This window comes from Myripristis murdjan, chromosome 16 (genome assembly GCF_902150065.1).
Source record: "Myripristis murdjan chromosome 16, fMyrMur1.1, whole genome shotgun sequence".
Taxonomy (NCBI): domain Eukaryota; kingdom Metazoa; phylum Chordata; class Actinopteri; order Holocentriformes; family Holocentridae; genus Myripristis; species Myripristis murdjan.
In genome coordinates, this window is record NC_043995.1 from 23930479 (window position 1) to 23951201 (window position 20723).

The 20723-nt window shown below is 43.0% G+C and overlaps 1 protein-coding gene across 2 annotated transcripts; it reads left to right on the top strand.

Moving 5' to 3' along the window:
- Positions 1-6200: 6200 nt before the first annotated feature.
- On the top strand, positions 6201-19794 carry eva1ba (eva-1 homolog Ba (C. elegans)). 2 transcript variants are annotated; one of them, XM_030072811.1, is made up of 4 exons: positions 6201-6467; positions 16385-16553; positions 18064-18160; positions 18294-19794. In XM_030072811.1, the coding sequence occupies exons 3-4, from the start codon at positions 18094-18096 to the stop codon at positions 18722-18724; spliced, it is 498 nt and encodes a 165-aa protein (XP_029928671.1). In that variant the 5' UTR covers positions 6201-6467; positions 16385-16553; positions 18064-18093; the 3' UTR covers positions 18725-19794. The 2 variants fall into 2 exon arrangements, with proteins under 2 accessions (XP_029928671.1, XP_029928672.1); XM_030072812.1 differs by lacking the exon at positions 6201-6467 and adding an exon at positions 13365-13424.
- Positions 19795-20723: the final 929 nt, after the last annotated feature.

Sequence of the window (20723 nt, forward strand, 5' to 3'; positions counted from 1 at the left end):
GTGTATCGGACCCTATATTTTTCCTCTTTTACTGTTCTTCATAAAAGAAAGGCCGTCATTATGTGTAAACAGGCGAGTATTTTGGTGTTGCTCGGGTGGCGCTGGTCCTGGACGGTGGTGTAAGTTATGTATTAATTATCTGGGAGTGCAGCTGATCCCTTGACTGGATCCCACTAAGCAGCTTGACAGCAACTTCATGTGATGGGCTGTGCTGCTTGGGACATATTACAAGCTGATAATGGCACACAGCGGAGTCCGCTAGGGCTCTCCCTTTATATGCAACACTTCAAGGCTGTCAGAGGAAGTTGGCCAGTCACATAGTTTCCACACTCGCAAACACAGAAGCGTATTGTAATACACATTCATGTAGGCTACACTTACATGCACACAAAGAGCTGCTCTTGAGTATGCAAATGGATTTATGTTTGGAAAGACAGTCATCTTAAAGGAGCAGTTTTACTAAAACATCCACGCAAACTAGCAGAGTGCAGCTCTCTGCCATCCTATCTCCTCTTCCCCGGACTGTCGGCTGTTCTATGTGCTTAACAAAACTTGGGAGAGACTCAGCAGCCATTTGCAGCAAATTAAGTTACTCTGTGGTTCAAATATAATACAATACGGTAGAGAAAATATACCGTAAAACTCCCAAAGCCTCATAAATTTTGCTTTTTCTTCTTCTCTCTTTACTTGATTCGCTTTATTACACACATTATATCGGTGGTCTGGAACCTATGGCTCACATGCCATTCTGGATTGATAGACTGCACGAGGGGTAAGTGTATTTCTCTTGAACTGTTCCCTTAAAACTGAGACACTCTGATTTATGTTTTGCATGGAGCGATCCTAGACATTTTAAAATAGCTGAGCCTCTCTCTTTTAATTTGAACATTTAATAGCACCTCACCTGATGTCAGTATTATCATCACGACATGCTGAGCAAGAGGAATGTGAGAGGTGCAGCTAATGTGCTTGGATTGGATTCTGATAATAGGGGCCTTGAGGGTTTTTGGCAATGAGTGTCAAGAAGTGAGGAGAAAGGAGAGAGGGTGAGAGAGCAGAGGAGTTGGAGACGAGGTAGGAAGAGCGTTGTCGCGTTGCCAAGGTGCCGAGGTGTTTATGTAATCCCACCCCGCTCCCCTCAACTTCTCCAATCCCTCCGTTCCAAGATCAGCGCCTGGCCTGGCTGCACTAGTTTAATCTTTGTCAACCGGTCTCTAAGGAGTGTGGGGGGTGAACACTAAGGCCTTATCCTCGGCCCACAGCCCTGAAGCTGTGAGACCACTGCCCACCCTATGGAGGGACCGCCTGGGTCTCTCCGAGCTCCCCTGAACCATTTCCTGTCTCAGGCTTCCCTCCTAATACCAAACAGACCTCTCCCTCTGTCTCCTGTCTGTCCCACACACTAAATGGGTGTGCCGGAACTTAGGTGGTACGCCCATTTCTTGATTCGTTTCCAAAAGCTTAAGTACTGTACAGGGGAAGCAAAGGCAATTCAAGTTACCTTGGGTCAGTCTTTTAGGAGATGCGGTAGGGGCTTAGACCACACGGGAAAAAAAAAAATCACCATCGCAAGTAAACACAAGTAATTTAGTCTTAGAAAATTTTGTTTTGACCTAAAACAAGTGAAAAAAAAAAAAAAAACTGCAAGGGGGACGAAATATATATCCCACTTGTTACTGATGCAGTTTCACTTTTTCAGGAATTTAAAGTAAGAATTTAATTAGAAGTGGGAACAAGTCGTTGTTTTGCAAGTTACAAGTAAGTCAAGTCCTGACATTCAAATCCCAAGTCAAGTTGTAAATCAAGAAGAACATCAAGTCAAGTCCTGAGGTTTGAGGTTTGAGTCATAATGCGCTCTTTACCAATCACAATAATTTATTTAAGCTCTGTCTTCCCTTTGTTTGTAAATTATTGCACAAGGTCCATTAGAACACCCCAGTTCAAGTTGCTAGTGTGTCTTAACTTTAAATCAATTTTGGAATAAGTGGTTTATAAGTAGTTTATTCCAAATAATGGCAGGGCCTACTTCTTGAGTGAGTGTTTTATTATTATTTTTTTCCAGTTTCTCCTCTCACAACTGACTTCCCTTTCTCTCCTCACCACACATGAACACACACTCCTCTGCCCTGTTCTGTCTAACACAGTTAACACAGTTTATGTCTGTGGTAATATCTTAGGGCTACTGCAGGCCGTTCATCAATAATAAATACTTAACCTAGCTCAGACATCACTATTGGCCTCTGTGGATCTGGGACATGAAGAGCTGATTTACTGGTTTCAGTTAAAGTCTTATTTGCAATGAGAGGTCAAGGGTAACTTCCTTAGCTTTCCTTTTTCCATTAGGAAGCCTATCAGCTCGTGTTAAATACATATTATGTAATTGTTGGTTTTGGGGAAGAGTGGCTTCCAGTCTTTCCAAGTCATTGATGTCCAAGTCAAAGTCAGGTCGCAAGTCCTTCTTTTTTTGTCGGATCATGTCTAAAATCATCAAATTTGTGGCTTGAGCAAGTTGAGTCGAAGTCAATCTGATCCAAGTCCACACCTACGTTATAAATATGCTGAAACAAGGCAGAACATGGCAGATCAGCCCTCTAGTATTAAAAAACAGACACGTGATTCAAGAAAAATCTGGGAACAAGGTGGTTACCATTGGAAACAAGTGGGATTATCTCATCCAGCTGGCAGATTTTTTCACTGGAAAAGGGAAAGATTTGAACACTTAGTATGAGACTGTCTTGTAAAGGTTTTTGCAGTGCAGACTATACAATAGTATGTATATGTATATGTATGTATATGTATGCGTGTATACACATGCATGTGTGTGTGTGTGTGTGTGTTTGTGTGTCTGCATTCATATGTACAGGTGATTTGTTGTTTATGTTTGCAGAGGAAGTGGAAAATCCCAGCAGGAAGGACACCAGACTTTTGATCACAAAAAGGAAGCGTCATGCACAGGAGCGCCTGCGATGAGATCCTATCTGTCAAGAAATGACTCCTGGCTGTTGCTCCCAGTTTGCTTTTCATGGTGGTGGGGCAGACGTGAATTTTCATGTTTTCATTAGCTCTCGACTAAATCCATCCACAGGTTTGTAGAGGCTGTTTTAATGAGCAGTTCTCAAGTGCCAACAGGGTTGCAACCTGATGGGACATGAAAATCTCAGAAACAGTTTTTTTTTCTTCTCTTTTACCCTCCCTCGTTTGCTTCATTTTTCCAGCTTTCTTGCAAGATTTTTTTTATTATTTCATTGCCAGCTGAAATAAGTAATCAGAGCTCTTAGCAACATGTGTTTGCAGTTTGATATCCTCATATGCTTCTGATTTAAGAAAGAACTATGCTAATTCTCTCAGGGAGCCCTCCTATGGTATTCTTTTCAGTGTTCTGTGTTTTATACCAGACAACAAATTCTTCAATGTGAGGTGTTTTTGACTTGTTTTTCTCTGAGGTTGTGGATGGAAGGGGAAGCCTGACTTGGAATATCGTCCATGACAATCATCAGATTATGGCTTTTCCTGAAAAAGTAAATAAATGCTCTCTCTCTCTCTTTTTACAATTAATTAAAATTTCTCGAAAGGCCATGTGTTGTGCTTTTTTGCCTTAGGAAACTTCTGAGCCGACCCAATCCAGCCCTTCATTATCAAGTGTTTCCATGCACCATTCTTTCAGGTTTCCACCTGTCTACACTGCAACACACCAGCAAAAGATCTCTGTGGCAACCTGTATAAAAAGGCTGGGCGATGCCTTCTCTTGTGAAACGCACTGCAAATATTAATCTAGGCTAGAGACGGTAAAGTCAGCTTTTGTTCCTGAGAGACCAGATCGCCTAACTTCACCCCAGCAGCAGGCCCAGTGAACGAGTGCTATCTTGTTTAAACACACCACTCACCCTCCTCCGTGCACACCTACCTCCACTGCTCATTTCATCCTTTCCCACCTGCACTCCACCGGCTCATGAAAACCACAGTCATGAAACCTTACTGCTTCCTGCTGCAAAACAGCTTATTATGATATATGTGCATTACCTTGACTCTCAGCAGCATGTGGCAGTCTGAGGTTTGCTTATCAGTGAGTATTTAAGGAGCTGCATTGGGTACTTGAGCTTGCTATAAGTCTGCCTTGACAGCCATAAGTGCTATGCAATTAGACCTGCAATTAGACCCCTGCCTCAGTTTCATTCTCACCCTCTTTATCTCCCTGTTCACTTACTCTTTCTCTCTATCTCTGCAGCTACTTCTACCCCCAAGCTCTCCACCCTCCTTAAGACCAACCCACTGCTGGAGCATAAATCAACCCAAGGGACAGGTGGACATCTGCCAGCCATGAGGAGATCCAGGCAGGAATGCAATCATTGATACAACTCGCCCAGTGAGCCCAGAGAAACGTTCAAGTACTGGCACTGAATATGGGGAGTCTGCCTTCCCCGAACCCCTGTTCCAAGCCCCATCGCCTTGACTCCTCTTCACTGATTGAGCTGACAGCGATAGGGGAAGATACTGGATAGATGCCGCCTTCCTCTCTTCTATCGTTTGCATCCAACTTTTTTTTTTTATTAGTGGCCGGGGAAAAACAAAAAAAAAACAGCAACAGCAAAAAACATGGGAAACAGAGAGAAGAAGGATGTTGGAATTGGAGCGATGAGCCTGAAATCCCAGTGGGTTGAATACGCTATGTAGATTCCAACTGAAGTCCATCAGCAGAAGATTTTATAGTCCTTCATGGGTATTCAGCTTGTGCCTCTAGTGAGCAGGTTAATGAGTGAAATATGTGGGCTAGGGACCAAGAAGTTCTTTCCAGTCCCAGCAGGGTGTAGCACAATAACAGCTCTGCTCTGACACTGACCCCTTCGGAGGAATAAAGCAAATTCTTCATTTCGTGGCTCTCAGCTTTTCTCTCCCATTTTCCCATGACAACTGGGTGCAAAATTGACACAAAAAATGTCCCCGTGCCCTCTGATGCATATGGCTTCAATCAAACTTGGTCAAGGCTTAACTTGGTGGCTCAGAGGACTTACAGCTGTTGGCCTGTTTGGGAGGCAGAGGGCTTTTGGAGTTGAGGAAACCCTGGCAGTGAAACTGGTTGGTTGCAAAATATGACAAGCGCAAGCTCAGAGTGTGCGCTGCGAACATGAACATGCCATGTGAGAAAGCCCCCCCAACACGATCAGCGGTGTTGCCCTAGTTATGTGGTCAAGCATCAATGCAATTTCATGTGAAGGTTAATTAATTTATCACAATAGAGGTTCATGTGTTGTTGTTTTTTTTTGTTTGTTTTTTGTTTTGTTTTTTTTTTTAGTGCAGCTCACGACTGTTAGCAATTAGTAAGTTCCTTCAGCAAGCCAGTTAGGGAGTTGACATATTATTGTGATTACATGTTTACTGTGTTTTGTGTGGGGTTGCTTTCTCCAGAAACCCTCATCTTTACAGCTGCACCATGTAGTTTTAGAGGAAGAAAATGCCTGAGAAATCACTTGCAACAGCTTGGAGCATATTACATAAATGATCACAAATCCAAAATACAAGGCAATGTGCAAATATTCTTTGTTGTGTAGTTATGATGGGAGGGGCACTATTTTGCAGCTTCAGATGTTGCAGGAATGCCGTTATGACTTCATTTCAACATAAAAATTAACTCAGAGGCTCATCATACTGAATTTGCCAAGTGACTGAATGATGCATATGTAAATGATGTGGTCATGCAGAGCACTGTCTGTCATGTCATGCCCTGTCTCTTTGTATTGCATTGTTATCATATCTCTGAATTATCACCATAACAAATTGTCTTTTGTGAGTTAAGTAACTGATTTGGATTTTATAAGTAGTCTCCATGTTCCACAAAACAAAAGAAAAATGAAATGTAACGCAGTAAAAGTCTACAACTTGCAAAAGAAAAAAGTATCTCCACTGTGTCTATCAATGATTATTATGAAACATAACACAGCTAGACACCAGTGTTGCTCCGTGTTTGTGCAGTTTGTCGTCACAGTGGTCGCTACATGGAAAAACCTGGTGAGCTAATTTGTCTGGACTTGGCTTTCTCTGCCTGTTTCCTTAACAACCGAGGGGAAGACTCCCCCTCCCACCACTCCCTTCCTCCCTCCCCTCTTCCCCAGGCCTGCCCATTTTAGGCTGTTCCTCTTTTTTTCCATCTGAAAAGGGGATAGTATGACAGCCTTTCCTGCTTCTTGTGGATTGGAGCTGGGAGAGAGAAAACTCTTACTCACTCCGTCTTCAACTCTGGGAGGAAGTTACCACCTCTTCCCCAGACTCCGTACACACACAGAAACGCACGCTCCTCAGGACGTGACCACAGCACCAAGAGGGAATCAGCTGAAAGAGTCAGGATTGCTTTTCAGATTTTCAAAACTTGGAGGGAAAGAGGAAAGGGGTGATTTGACATTTGCACTACAGCTGAATCTCTCTCTCTCTATGGAATGAACATCTCTGGAGGGACGCCTTGACATCACACACTGGTGAGTTTGACAGTTTGTATCAGTGTATGGGCAACACCATGGCAACTTCAGTAAGCTACTGCTTTTATATCATTGTACTTTACTATGGAAGGACATTACAGCATGACTTTTCTGTGGATTCAATAGAGCGCATTTCACTGACTGAAGTTTTCATGCTGTGCAGCAAGACAAGGCAGTCTTGTTTTGGGATGCATGTGTTTGGGGGAACTTGTCAGTTCCTCAGAGTTATCCATGTGCTGTTAATTTCGATATCTGGTCTCCACAACTGCAGTTTGAGGTAGTAATTTTTCCCTTGAAGTTTTCATTGACATGAAATCTGGATTCCTTGTGTGCTTGTTTTCATAGAACTAACCTCATGCTTCCGTTATGAGTATTTTAATACACTGTGAATAAATCAGACAGTGGAGAGGAAGAGTTATGGTCAGCCTGGAAAAAGGTGACTCACTCCTTGATAAGAAACATTTAAAAGATGATGCTTACTTTTGCAGTAATTGAAAAATTGCTCCTTTTTTCTTTTCTTTTTTCTTTTTTTTTTTTTTTTGCATCCAACTTGGACTGAATCCATGTCCTGACAAAATTTTTCTGTGCACCATGGTGTTGTCCTGTTAAATATGTGCGCTTGCAACATGTGTGTGTTGAGCCATTGCCAAAGGGGAGCTGATGCAGCACTTATGTTTGAGACAGGGCAGCATGAACCGGGCATGTCTTTCCTGTGCAGCTGCACGTTGGCTAACCTTGAGGTGATTAATTAGTTGTCACCCCGCCACAATAAGAGCAAACGTCCTGTCACTTTTCATAAAGTGAACAGACGTAATATGATCAGAGGGAACTGATATTACACAATATACTGAAGTCCTACACTGGTTATTCCAAAACAAGCTTGAACTATTCATCATGCATGTGGCTGGACTTCTCTTTCTGACTCAAACACACGCAAACCCATGAACCAGTTAACCAGATGTTTCAACTCCCATAGCTCTGCAGTGCACTATTGTGGTTAGCACCTCTTATCTGAGGGAAGGAGCTGTGGAATGGGTGTTTTGGGGGAAAGGGAGGGAGGGGGGGTCGAGGGTGAAGATTTGCTCTCAAGGGTCTCCTTTAATTAACATTGAGCACGTTTACATGCAGACCTTATTCCTGTATTAACCGGAATATTCACAATATTCCGGTTGCGCACGTGTCATGTAAACACGCACCGAACCCGATTAAGGTCATATTCCGGTTGGAGAGAATTCCGAATAAGACCCCTGGAATATTCCTGTTCCAACCGGAATATTGGGGCATGTAACCACCTTAGTCGGAAAACTCCCCGAACCGGAATATTCAGTCACGACTGCGCATGCTCGACTCACAAGGACTTCTGTGGCGTCTTCGTTGCTATGGTTACCTGCAAGCGGCAAACGGCATGGCGAACAGCAGCAGGAGCCAGGAGACTGCGGTCTGCCTTCAGCTAATGAAAGACTTAAATATCACGGAGTATATCGATGGGAGAAAACATAGAACTAGCGACAGAAGAAGAAGAAAAAGAAGAATAAGACAAGGAAGAAGACTTCTTCGTCTGTTTTTCCGGCAGACCAGACGCCTATACGCGTACTGCTGCCCCCCGCGGCTGAGTGTCGCATTACGTCAGAGAGTGGAATACGCCGAAACACGGGGGCATGCCAAGTAACATGTAAACGGAATATTCCAGTTGCCGCGGCGCAGTTACCTTAACCGGAATATTGAGCCGAACCGGAATATGGTGTGCATGTAAACGTACTCATTATCTGAGTGGGCCGGCAGCATTTAAGCTGTGCCTCTTCAAGTCAATCAGATAACTTTCCAAATGGTAGGATAAGTGTGAAAGCTTAGCTAACTAAACCCTTCAAGGCTGTTTGGTGACAGCTGACATGCATATGACCTCTCCCAGCTATTCAACCTGGCAAACTTCCCTTTCTGCCAAATCCCACTGATTGTTTATCAGTGGGCCTGTCTTATCTGTCCAAAGGATGGTTGTTAACCCACGCTACATACCCAGAGGTCAGAGGCCAATCTCAGACTTGAAACGCTTGTCTAAACTCCCATGGTACCAGTCTTTTTGCAGGGGAGGTACAGACGTGCATGTTGCAGCCAACACAAAACTGGGAGAGGCCGGGGAGAGGAGTCCCTTTTAGTCAGCAGGGAATAAACACAGATTATTGCGAGAAATAGTATGATGCACACTGTGTGAAGCCCCCAAAGGGGAATAATTAAGAATTCCAATAAATTTTATTTCCTTGGCCAGTCTAGTAAATATTCATGAATAAGAGCAACTCTCTCCTAAGCCAGAAACTAGAAACAGGAGCTGCTTCACAGACACTGAATGGGTGATTGATTTAGCAGAATGACAATAATTGAGTTTTATTCTATGTTGTCAGTCCTGAACCATAAAATGCACCCTTATCCCCAAGAAATCCCCTTCGATGCTCACCCAGTCAACTTTACCCTCTTCCCCAGTGGACTCTCTACGGAGCAGCCCTTCCAGATTATACATTGGGACAGAGTTTTTCCCTTTCAAAAACATTGACTTAGACTGTCCTGGACCACAGGAAAAATACAGGGGTATTTGCAGTTAAGGAGAATTAAATAATCCATGACTTATTGACCTCTGTCAGTAAAGAACCAACCTGCCAGGAACATCAACAGGTCTCTGAACAGGTTATGGTGGCCTGTCACTGACAAAAATAATAAACTCACATTTTTCATATTGGAGATGAACAAGCCAGCTAATTAGAACAAGGTCCAAAAGAAATATTTAGTGAAGTGGTAATGTATTTTTTTTTTTTTAACTTGAGGACAAAATGACTTCAGATTCATATTGCTTATGTATCACCATACTCTATCATTGAGCAGTTGAAAATGCAAGTAGGTGTGCAGGCAAAATGCTGATCATGATCAATTTATGCCTTGGGATTCCTTAAGCCACGGAGCTGTAAAAAATCGTATTGCACCATTCTCTTAACACCGATGGGAGCCTGAGAAAATATAACTCAAATGAAACTCAGCATTATTTGTGGCTGGTGTAATTCTCAGTACTGCAGGTCTACATGCAAGTTTTTTGAAAAGATAAAAAAAAAGTTTGTGCTGTCAGCTGCAACTACAGCCTCACACACCATTAAGTTACTGAGAAATAGGAGGTTGCTGAATGATATGTTTCTGAGGCTGTGTTTAGCAAAACTCCCATCAACCAGTCCTGTCTTATAGGCCTTAAGGCTTATTGTTTTCTAGCAGACATTCCTGCTGGACCAGACATCACCCTGTTTAGGCTTGGGGAGACATTTGACATGGTAAGTCCAAAGGTTTTGCATAAGATTACTCTCCGTGCCGTCTTGGATACACACAGTCAGAGACATGCATTTAAACACAGAGAGACAGAGACAGGGACACTCATTCACACGCAATTGTTCTTAAAACATAAAATAAGCTACAGTTTTGCCAAGGTATAATTGTTTTGCTATACCTTCCTGGGATTGACAGCTGCTCGGCTGAAGCTGACCGGTACTCTGTGCAGTTTAAAATAAACAGCACAGGCAAACCGGATTTGAGTCAGGTCTGGACAGACGCAAGACTAGATACTCCAAGTCCGGTCAAGATATGACTGATTACATTGGCCAAGAGTTGTTAGCAATCAACAAAACAACAGCAACAACAACAAAAAACACCCTTGTCGTATCAAATCAACTTTTGTGGGGTATTTTATTGCACCATAAGACCAATCCCAGTGGCTGATTGCTTCACCAGGTGCTGACAGTTTTGGCTTTCAAAACTCACTTTCTACCCTGCAGTTAATTATAGAACAATAAGTCCCTGCTGACTGCAGTTTCAACACACTCTCGATCCCCTCTACCAACTCGCATTGTTGGCTGCTCAATCATAGAAAATGGAGCTACAAGCAAGCCAGAAAAGTAAATGACAAAGCAGTGTTGTTATTACATAATTTAGCAGCGTGATATATCTCTGGATTCCTGCTTTAGCTTCTGTGACAGTGTGTTTAATCTTTCTAATGTTTCTGTCCATTAGGCCACTATAATTCAAGGGAACAGTGGGTGAGCGTGAGGTTTTGTCTTATTGGTCATCAGTGGAGATCAGTGGACGGCACAGAGTGCATAATGTCCCTTTAATGAGCTGAAAACTAAGCCAATAAAACATTTACACTATTGAGTTTGACATGCCAAAAAGCCTTCACTCACACCAAAACTCCCCTCCATGTAGCAACAATCACAAACATCTGTCGCAAACATCACAAACATGTTTGTCATAGATGTTTGATGGAGCTGCACCACGTTGGCCAGCGGGATGGGGTTAATGCTACCCGCCCAACCATGGAGAGGGCAAACACGTGTTTTGTGTCATAGTGTAATCTGTAGGGTCCATGTAATGACTACAGTATGTGGTGCTGGCCGGCTGCTGGAGGCTGGCCCAGATCGATCAGAGGGCTGAGATCATGGCTCTATTTTTGGAGCCTGGAGTCCAGGATCATCTGAGGCGCGCTGCGTTTTACAGAATCACGTGTTTGCTCAGCAGAAAGTTCACACATTCGCAAACACAACATCAATATCAACCTTCAGGGACACACATGGCGAAAGTAATAACTGTCAACACGCAGACATGCATGTTCAGACACATGTATGCGCGTGCAACAACACATGAATTTCAGCACGGAGGCCCACACATTGCTAAAAAATAAAACTATCAACAAATGCACTCACCACACATGCATGCAATTGTGGTTCCAATTTGGTTTGCCAATGCCATGGGCAGCCTTTTATTTGCTTGAGAGAGATGCTGCGTGATATGTATGGTAAAGTCAGCGTGAAGATGGTGCATAGGATATCTTCTCTTGATTAACACACTAAAGCAGCCTGTCTCTGCCTCCCATCAGGAACACATCTGGGCACTATTAACCACTTGCCCTTACCCCGAGCTCAGTCCCATATCTCCATTACCCTCCCATTACCTACCATAGCCCACAGAATATGCTCCTCACAGGACAAGTAGTGCACTGTGGCTCACTTTTTATGACACAAGGACACCCGTTTCGTTTCAGCAAAGGTTGCAGTTACATACGCCTAAAAGCATGAAGGCTCTGTTTGAGGCAAGCTGGCGTCAAGCTGGCATACCCACTCATGTTGAAATCATAACCCCTCCCCTCTCTGAAAAGTGTAAAGTCCAAAGCCAAATAATAGCTGGCCGAGAATGCCTGGCTGATTTGATTTTGAGTGTTTTGTATATATTCATGGAGTTGTTTTTGTCCTTGAAGGCAGCAGCGCACTAAACCTGTTGTTCATTGAGACTCTGTCAAATAAAGAGCACGCTCAAAGCCAACACACATCGACACATGAAAAACAAAGCTCTATTTCAGATAGATATCAAACCCTAAAAAATACACAAGAATAGGAATTTGGATAAGATTGGATCACTTAATGGAACAAAAATTTCAAATATTGCCTAAGCAGCGCAGGATTAGATCTGCAATTGCTTCCAGTCAAGTATTGAAGAGAAAACTTAATAAAAGTTGGGCAAGTTTAAACCTTGCACTCACTGAGGCTGTTCTTGCAGCTGGCAACTCCCTCTGGTACATTCCTCGGTCAAATATTAGTTACAAATATGAAATAGATGCTTGATACCTGTGTGGAGTGTCATAGGAGTGGGGTTTATGGAAAAAAGGACAATTTAATGCCAGAGAAAATGACAGCTACAGAAAAATGTTCTTGTTTTGAACTGCTGGAGTTCATCGCATTGTTAGTAGCATACCTCATTGATCTGGCAGTGAAGGTGAATAAAACAAACCAAAGTATCAGCATCTAGCATTTGAACCAGGTCTGCTGTGGGGTCAACTTCACCTGATGCCCTGTGTCCGTGCCCTGATGGCAACCACATGTCTGAGCAGTGCCCAAATGCAACAAACCTGCTCTCAGTCAGACACTCCGGCAGCTTTTGACAAAAGGGGAAACAGCACTAACAGTTAGCACAGCTTGATGCATAAGATCTCATGTCAAGAGTAACAAGGAAGAAATGCTCTCTTTCTTCCCCCAGAAATGTCCTTTGCAGCCTTCGTGGACAGCAGCAAAGCTAGATGTGTTTTACGTGAGAAATTACCTTCATCTTATGCGCCCCAGTGATTGCTTTCACAGACACCGTGAACAGAAAAGTCGGTTTTGGACAATGTGTCCGTGTTTATCGAGTGGAAAGTAACGGCTTGGACCTCTGTGGTTTTGGGGAGAGCTTGAAGTTCCATCATTTTTTTTTCTCTTACCCTCTGTAAAGGCTGAGTTGGCGGTCAGGTAATCTCAGTTGGCTGAATACCTTGGACACCACTCTCTGGCTTGATTACAGGTATATGGTAAACTGCTTAAGGAGCCCTTTCAAATTAATATGAGGAGCTTGGAAAGACATCCTAAGCGTACTTCTGTGATAGAGATTCTGATTCCTTAGAGTTACAAGCATTTAAGTCTTTATTTATTTATTTATTTCTTCATGGGAACAGCCATTAACCTTTTATTTTGCTACTGACATAATGCCAAAGAAAGAATTTCTTCATGAAAAACAGAATAACTCTGCCCAGACCTTGTTCTAATTTAGTATATTTATTCAAAGCGAACATGTTGAGTTTTAGAATCAACCCCACAAGCTTAAAATAGTGAATAATTTTCCAAGATTGGTTTGTTTGATGCCAGGCAGATTTTTTTTTTTCTCCAGTCGAAGCCAAAAAAAAATCAAAGAAGGAACTTTTTAATGAACATTATTAAGGGCAAAGTTGATAGATGCTATAAATTCTTCTCAGTTTTAGTGACATCCTCTGTGATCTCCCTCACCAAAGCCTGAAATGTGATTAAAATCAAATTTGGCTACTTTGATTCTCAGAGGCCGCGTCCGAGGCAAACCACAGAGGGACCATCCATTGTGCCAAGGATTCTTGTGGCTGCGCAGAAATTCTAGGTATCAAAAATATTTCTTTCCCTCTGTGGTTCAACGTGTGTCATTATAATGAGGAAATGAGGCCGACTTGCTCCCTAGTGGAATCTGACTTTTTCATCTTCATTCTATAATTCAAATATGGCTTGACTCCCTGAATAAATTCCACTCAGGGGTTATGACTGTGATTTCTTCATCGCGGAAGAGGAGTTTTGCGGTTGCATGGTTTGTGAAACGTTTATTATTGGTGAACTGGATGTATCTGGGGAAAAGGGCTTCTGTTCAACAATAAACAGTGGTAACTTTTGCTTTGGAGTCCTGTCAGTCAACACTCCGTTGATAAATCATCCAATTATGGTCTACATAGGCAGAAGACAGCTCAATCGTCCTTTGTTGTTTACTGATGAACAACAGCATGCCTATCTCAGACAATGGATGTAATGCTGCTCTTAACTGGAAGCAAGGCGTTGGCCTGGACTGTCCTCGCGGAAGGGGACAAGCCTTGTGGGAAGGAAGGGCCATTGTGGTCTTCTTCAAGTGGATGACAACAGAAATATCACACAACATGATAGTTTGGGGTTTTTCTTCCACTCAGCTCCGTCATCCAAACCAAAGCAAACAATACTCAGTCAGAAATAGTATCCGACCTCTTCTCAGGCCAGATGACACCGTACTGTGTTTATGTTAGCATCAGTAAGAGGAGCACAGTTTGTGCTCTGGTTTTACATAAATAAATCATCATTGACTGACAGGTCTTGGGATGAACTTGGAGATTGTTGCTCTCCATCATTTGTCAGTGGGATTGCCTTGTGTGGGGCTGACACTGTGTTGACATTGTGTTTATCTGGTAATATTTAATATAAAGAGATGTAGATATCCTTTTCCAAGACAATTTAAGTCATGCCAGGATGGATTCATTGATTATTTAGCAGGCAGCACAGTGTGAGGATGCAGGAAGAGGATGTCTGGACAGATTGTTTGACCTCAGGATATGAAGTCAGGAAAGAGCAGATGATAAGCCAGCAAGAGACAAAAAATAGGATTAAACATTAACGTCACGGTAGCCCAGAACTGTCATGAAGACACATGCTGTGCAGCTGTGGCATGTTTTACTTACTCTGCATGAAAAAGCTGTCAGATCATTGGAAATGTTCATTCCAGCTGTCTCTTACCCTTAATTCCAGTTTTGGTGGACTTCCTCATTTTTTTTCCCTTCTAGAAGACAGGCATTGTCAAGGGGAAAGCTTGTACAATAATTCATAAATGACACATCTCCAGAAAATTATACTGAATTATTTTTGGTTGAAACGCGCTGTAGGTCTGCCACACATTAACATCTGTCATCCTGACTTATGCTTCTTTAAAGTTATTTTCAGTTCCTATCATAAAGCAATTTTTTGTGCGCTCAACGTAGCCAGAAGCGCAGTGAGAGATTTTGTTTTCTTTCTTTGTTTTTTATCAGTGCGCCTGGCTGGATGTAGCCATCACAACGTTGTGAGGTTGGCTTTGCTCCAACCATAATGCTGCCTTTTTAAATCAGTAATTTTATTATTATTACATTATGTGACTACCCCTAATGGAAGGACTGCTGTTTTCATTCAAAATATTTAACAACCAAATTATCATGAAGCTCAAATTTTGAGCAAAATATGATTGGGCAAAATGATGACTCAAATCCCTCTCTCAGGGTAACATCTGCAATAGGAAAGCAAAGTGGGTCACTTGGAGAAAATGACTGAAAGTTGAGTCATGGGACTGTACATAGTAGAGGGTCTGTTAATAATTTCCTCCTTGGGGTAAAACAAAAACACAACAAAACAACACGGCAGGATAATTAGTGTTTAGATAGGCTTTAAACAAGTCTCCAGTTGTCATTAACCGCCAGTAACGAATGCCTGAGTCCTGACGAAGCTCAAGTTTGCTACATTCCAGTGTGAGAAACGGCCCGTTAGGTGTCCGATCATTAGTTTTGACCTTGGCTTGGAGAAAAACTGTAGTCATCCGAGCCTTTCACGTTATTACCCTTGAGACAAAAACAAAATATCTCATTGAAAGCCCGTGTTCTTTAGCTGTGCTTGGATAGCGATGAATAATTCCAATAGCATGGAGGGATTAGGCGCTGCGGGAGGGAGGAGGTGACCTTGTCCATAACGTTAAAGGAAGGAAGGAAGCTCAACAGGAAGACAGTGCGTTGATTCATCCCTACAGTGGCGACCAGGAACAAAAGGCCCATCGTCTCGCTCCCATGCCGACCGAGGGGGTGGCCTGGAAAGCAGTTGCCATAGTGACCGCTCTGTCACTAGCCCCCAAGCGCTCGCTCAGTCGGGCACTGTAGTGTACATAGGATCTGCCAAGAGTCAGCAAGATCAAAATCTGCACTGGAAAGCACAGAGGCTCTACTAAACCAACTCAAGCTGACAGGGCAGCTTTTTCCTAAACAGGGGAAAAGTTAGAAAACTTCACAGCACAGCATTTCTCACAGCCCTCTAGCCCCACCTGGCATGTAACTACTTTTCAGCAAGACACAGATGTATGGTGTTATTGGGTGAAAGAAAGGGACTGTAGTTGTAGTACTTTGGGGGTATTGTTTTGCTTTGAGGTGTGGTTGAGTGGACTTTGGTCTATTTATTTGACTACGCCAAGAAAACTTCATATGCTGTTATATTAAAGTGTGTGTTGAAATGTCACCCGCCTTTCTCCCTCTTGTTCCCCATTGGTGCAGCAAAAGCTATCATTGTGTTTCAAAGAATACCTATTCTTCGAACGCATTCAAGACAGCACAGTTGAACTACTCAAAGCTGAAAGCCTGCCTCTAGTCTCTCGCTGGCTTGTGTATCCTGCGGCAACAGCAAAAGGCCTGTCATTGTTTGCATTGCAACTGCCTCAGTGAGTTTGGGTCTAATGTAGCCTGACGTCTGAATGTGTGTGTATGTCTGTGTGTGTACGTGTGTGTATGTGTGTGTGTATGTTTGCTCTTGTCCCAGAGTGGCCAAATGAACTGTTAAGCCCGAGGACCAAAGATCACAGGCACTGATCCAAAGTCGGAGAGAGATAAAGAGAAAGCGAGAGAGCCTTGATCATTCAGCATCAATCTCAGCTTCTCATCACACTATGAACTGGGACTAAGGAGTTCTCTCCAGGCTTCAATTCGTGGTAAGATTTGTACCTTATCTCTACTGCTTAGTCTACTTTCTATCCACCACTGCCTTACAGGATAATGTCAGCTCATGCTAGTTCATTCATTCATTATGACATGTGGTTTACATGTGTGCGGTATTATGCTTGAACTTCGGTGAATGCTGCATCAACAAATAAGCTTGATAAATGTTGCATAAATCACAGACGTATTCACATGGTGATAGAAATCAGAGACTGGCGTTATCAGTGGGTTCAATTTTGAGGTAAATGAAAACATAAATGTGTGGTTTATGCAATTTGAGGACATCCATGTGATTCATGTGGAGGCACGTTGACATGTGGTTCAGCTTAGCCGGAGAGCAGTGCGCACAGGTTAGAAAGGGACTGGCTTGGAATCAGTTGTCTTTTGACATTTAAACAAAGTGTTTTCTGCACACTAACACAAAGCACATGTTAAACATGAAAGCAGACTGGTGCTAATACTAATTCTTATACACTAAAGGCTTTGAGGGACTCATATTGGCATTGATATCAACGCCAATGTATCCCTGAGCCATGTGCAACACTGTGATGTCATCAAGTCACGTCTGGAAAGACGTAATTGGTAAAACAATGGCAAAGCAGGGGAGAGGGAAAGCAGAGTCAGCAGGAAAAGGGGGTGGGGGTGGGATAACATAGGCAATGAAGAAAAAAAACTATGTTCCATGCCATGCAGGCAAATCCAACTAATGTTTTCCTCAGATGAGAGACAGCATGGAGGTAACATAGGGGCTGGCCTATAGATAATTGACTGAAAACAAAAAACAGACTGGGAAGGAAAAAGAACCGGCTGTCCTTGTATGTCATCCAATTTGTGGCGCCACAGGGGAAGACTTCCTTGGAAATGGAAGGAGTCATGACCAGGCAAAGGACTGGTTGAGAACACAATGGAGTCAAACAAACTAACAGGAAGCAAGTAGGAAGGGACTCAGACTAGCGTCACTTTAGATGAGCCTGGATGTCAGGGACACAAAGTCCAGACAACACAGATAAGTAAACAATCCGCTCTCCTTTTCCTCTGGGTTTGACCAGTTGATGTGGTAGTCTCATCATGCAGGTAGGAGTCCTTGCTGGCTACCAGGAAATGTGACCTCTAACCTCTTTAAAGAGGCCTGTCATGGTTCAGATCAGGATAGGCAGAGTGCCATGTGCTGGAAGTGTTATGATGATCCCGGTTGAAGCCGGTATTTAAACACGACACAGAAGAGCTTTTGTTTGACAGTTGGAGGCCTCATCCCACCAACCCGAAACCCTGTGAAGAAGTGCTATGGTCAGTGGGTTTGGCACGTAAGAGCTGCACAAAATGTGACACTGGAGGCAGGATGGTCATAAAACACTTTAGGAAACATTCAGAGAGTAGAGGCTTGCTGGACCTGCAGGTGCTGTTGTTGGGTGCCAAGTGCCCAGTCTTGATTTGGCACACTTGAGCATATGAGATGATTACTGGGCTTCAGCAACACACTTCATATGTTATGCAATTTTCTAGGTGTGAAGAAAAGCCAAGTCATCATTCACCATGGATGTGAGGAAAAAAGAGATGGATCTCCTGAGCAACAGCATCGCTGCATATGCACACATTAAAGGTCAGTCAGAGCTCAACTCTGATCAACAAATATAATCAACAAACATAATGCAATGGGGGAATGTGAAACGTGACTGTCACAGCATTTTAACAATTTAAACTCCATCTAATATCACTGTTTGTTCCTCTTGTAGCGAATCCAGAGAGCTTTGGCCTATACTTTGTGATCGGGGTGTGTTTTGGCCTGGTGCTGACTCTCTGCCTTCTGGTCATCCGCATCTCCTGTAAACCCCGCACCCACATCGCCTCCTCCACACCGGAGAAGAAACGCTTAAAGGATATCAGCGAGGACGACGAGGACGAGGAGAGCGAGGACGAAGAGGATGAAGAAGTGGAGGATGTCGAGGTGCCGGTTCCTTTGACCAGCACTGAGATCCCCATTGAGAATCACCACAGCCAGTCAGATGGGACGCTGAGCGTGAACGTGTTTACTTCAGCTGAGGAGCTGGAGCGCGCGCAGCGACTGGAGGAGAGGGAGCGTATCATACGGGAGATCTGGAGGAATGGCCAGCCTGATATCCTGGGGACAGGAACAGGGACTATTGGAAGAGTGCATTACTACTAACATACGTGAGGCTGTAGTGGAACCACTTTCTGGGGGCCGACCATGACAGAGACTTTAAGGTGGGCCCACTGTCCCCGAAGCCTGACGAATAGACTTGGACATGTGTTAGATACAATGTAATAGAGTGCAAACAGGTCAGCAGCTATGTGCTACAATTCAAATTCTTTGCTCTGATACTTTGTGACGAAGCTGAAGTATGTGATGTCGCACTTCTTATGTAGCCACGTGTTGCCGCCACCTGACTGAATGAAATGAAACCACAAGGTGCCTTAAAGACTTATTGTGTCTATGTGATAGTGTTGTAGTATGAATGTCAGAGTTGATGAAGTTGGGGGGTCTAAGTGTATGAATGGCGCTTTATGTAAAAAAAGCACAAAAATATATGTTTATGTACTGTATTAAGTAAAGACAGAAGGCAGAAACAAGGACCAAGTATGTTGCAATGGAGAGTCATTCCCTCAGTTTGCCACGAGGACGTTTCTCCTCATCACAAGTGAGTTTACAAAGGGATAATTCAAAACAGTGCTTGTAATTTCTCCGGGAAAACACCCTCAGGAGTCCTCTTTAAGGAAGTGACATTACCAAAAGAATTATGGGGTCAGTTTACACGTAATGCCAAGACATTTAAAATTGGATTCTCTAGTTTGAATACAGTGCAGTTTGTGTCTCTGTTTTCATAAATAATTCCACCAAAGGAAATGACAGAATTAAAGTATTACGCTGAAATAATTTATTGTTGTCTCTCTTCCTAATACAACAGAAGTCTTCCTCTAAATACCTTTGGGCTATGAACTCAGAATCCTTGTGAATGCTTTTTTATATATTTTAATAGGACATGAGAAAGCTTCATTTTACCAGTAAAATTAATGAAAAGATCATCCTTTGTTATTTGTTTTTCCTGCTCTCTGTCTCCCGTGTGTGTCTTTAAAGGTCAAAGACATAGTTTTATAATAAAATGTCTGGGAATCCTAATACAGTCCCTTTGTGGCAGTAAATGTTCCTCTGGATGCAACCCCAGGGTGATGAAGGCAAAAAATGGACTGAAATGTCCTGATAACACAGAGACTGGTGCAACTCATAATGAGAAGCGTTTACTTTCTTCTTTCGAGGAAAAATAAACAAAAAGTCCAAGAAAAAGGTCCTTGATGAACTGCCCAAATTGGGTGTTTGTACTGGAAATGTTCACAAGTCAGTCTTCTGTGATCTGGTGATTTAAAAGTTATTAAAGAATGAAGTCTTGGCTCTTCAATAAAGCCACAGGAAAAGGGGGAATATACTCATCAGTGTTTGGCTTGCGTCCGTGTTGGTTTCTCTGGCCAACCTGGAGGCCAGACGCTTGAATCTGATGCCCTTGCGCTGTGAGGCCGGCGTAACACCACGGGGAGGAAGGCCTTGCTTGGAGAGGAGAAAGGCCAAGAACTTCCGCTGGGTGTCTGAGTCGTCTTCAAAGTACACAATGTGCCGGAGAAGCAGAGCGAGTTCAGGTTTGCCTTGGGCCCTGCTCTGTTTTTCAGACGGAGCCCACAGTCAAGTCCTCTCTGTTGAGGTCTTGGCTGAGTCTCTCATGTGGTTATGGGCTTTCAAAAATCAGTGGCGTTGATGATGTGGACTCTTTGAAGGAGCTATATAATCATATTTGTATAAACCTCACGTGAATGGTGTTTACCATACCTCGAAATCATAGGACACAATATGCCCTACTATACCCACTATTCAGTATTTCGAATAGTGTCCTTTTCATTTTGCAGGATGTAATCAAGGAACACATGTAATTAGGAGTGACATATTCTTGACTCACGGTAATTACGCAGCTATGAAATAATATATCAATAAAACCAAGATTGCATCAACACGTGGAAACTCCAATTAGGGCAAGCCATCTTTCAGTACCGCAATGCAGCGTGGGAAAGATCTCCACCGGGATGAGCATCATACATGGGGTAAGACCGTAATTTGTGGTTCTCTGGCTGATGTGAGAAAACACCCCTTTATAAATAAT

Bases quoted from the DNA above. Each gene is read 5' to 3' on its own strand.
- eva1ba (XM_030072811.1), top strand. From the start codon at position 18,094: ATGGATGTGAGGAAAAAAGAGATGGATCTCCTGAGCAACAGCATCGCT. The intron at 18,161-18,293 runs GTCAGTCAGAGC...TTCCTCTTGTAG, and splicing joins TGCATATGCACACATTAAAG to CGAATCCAGAGAGCTTTGGC.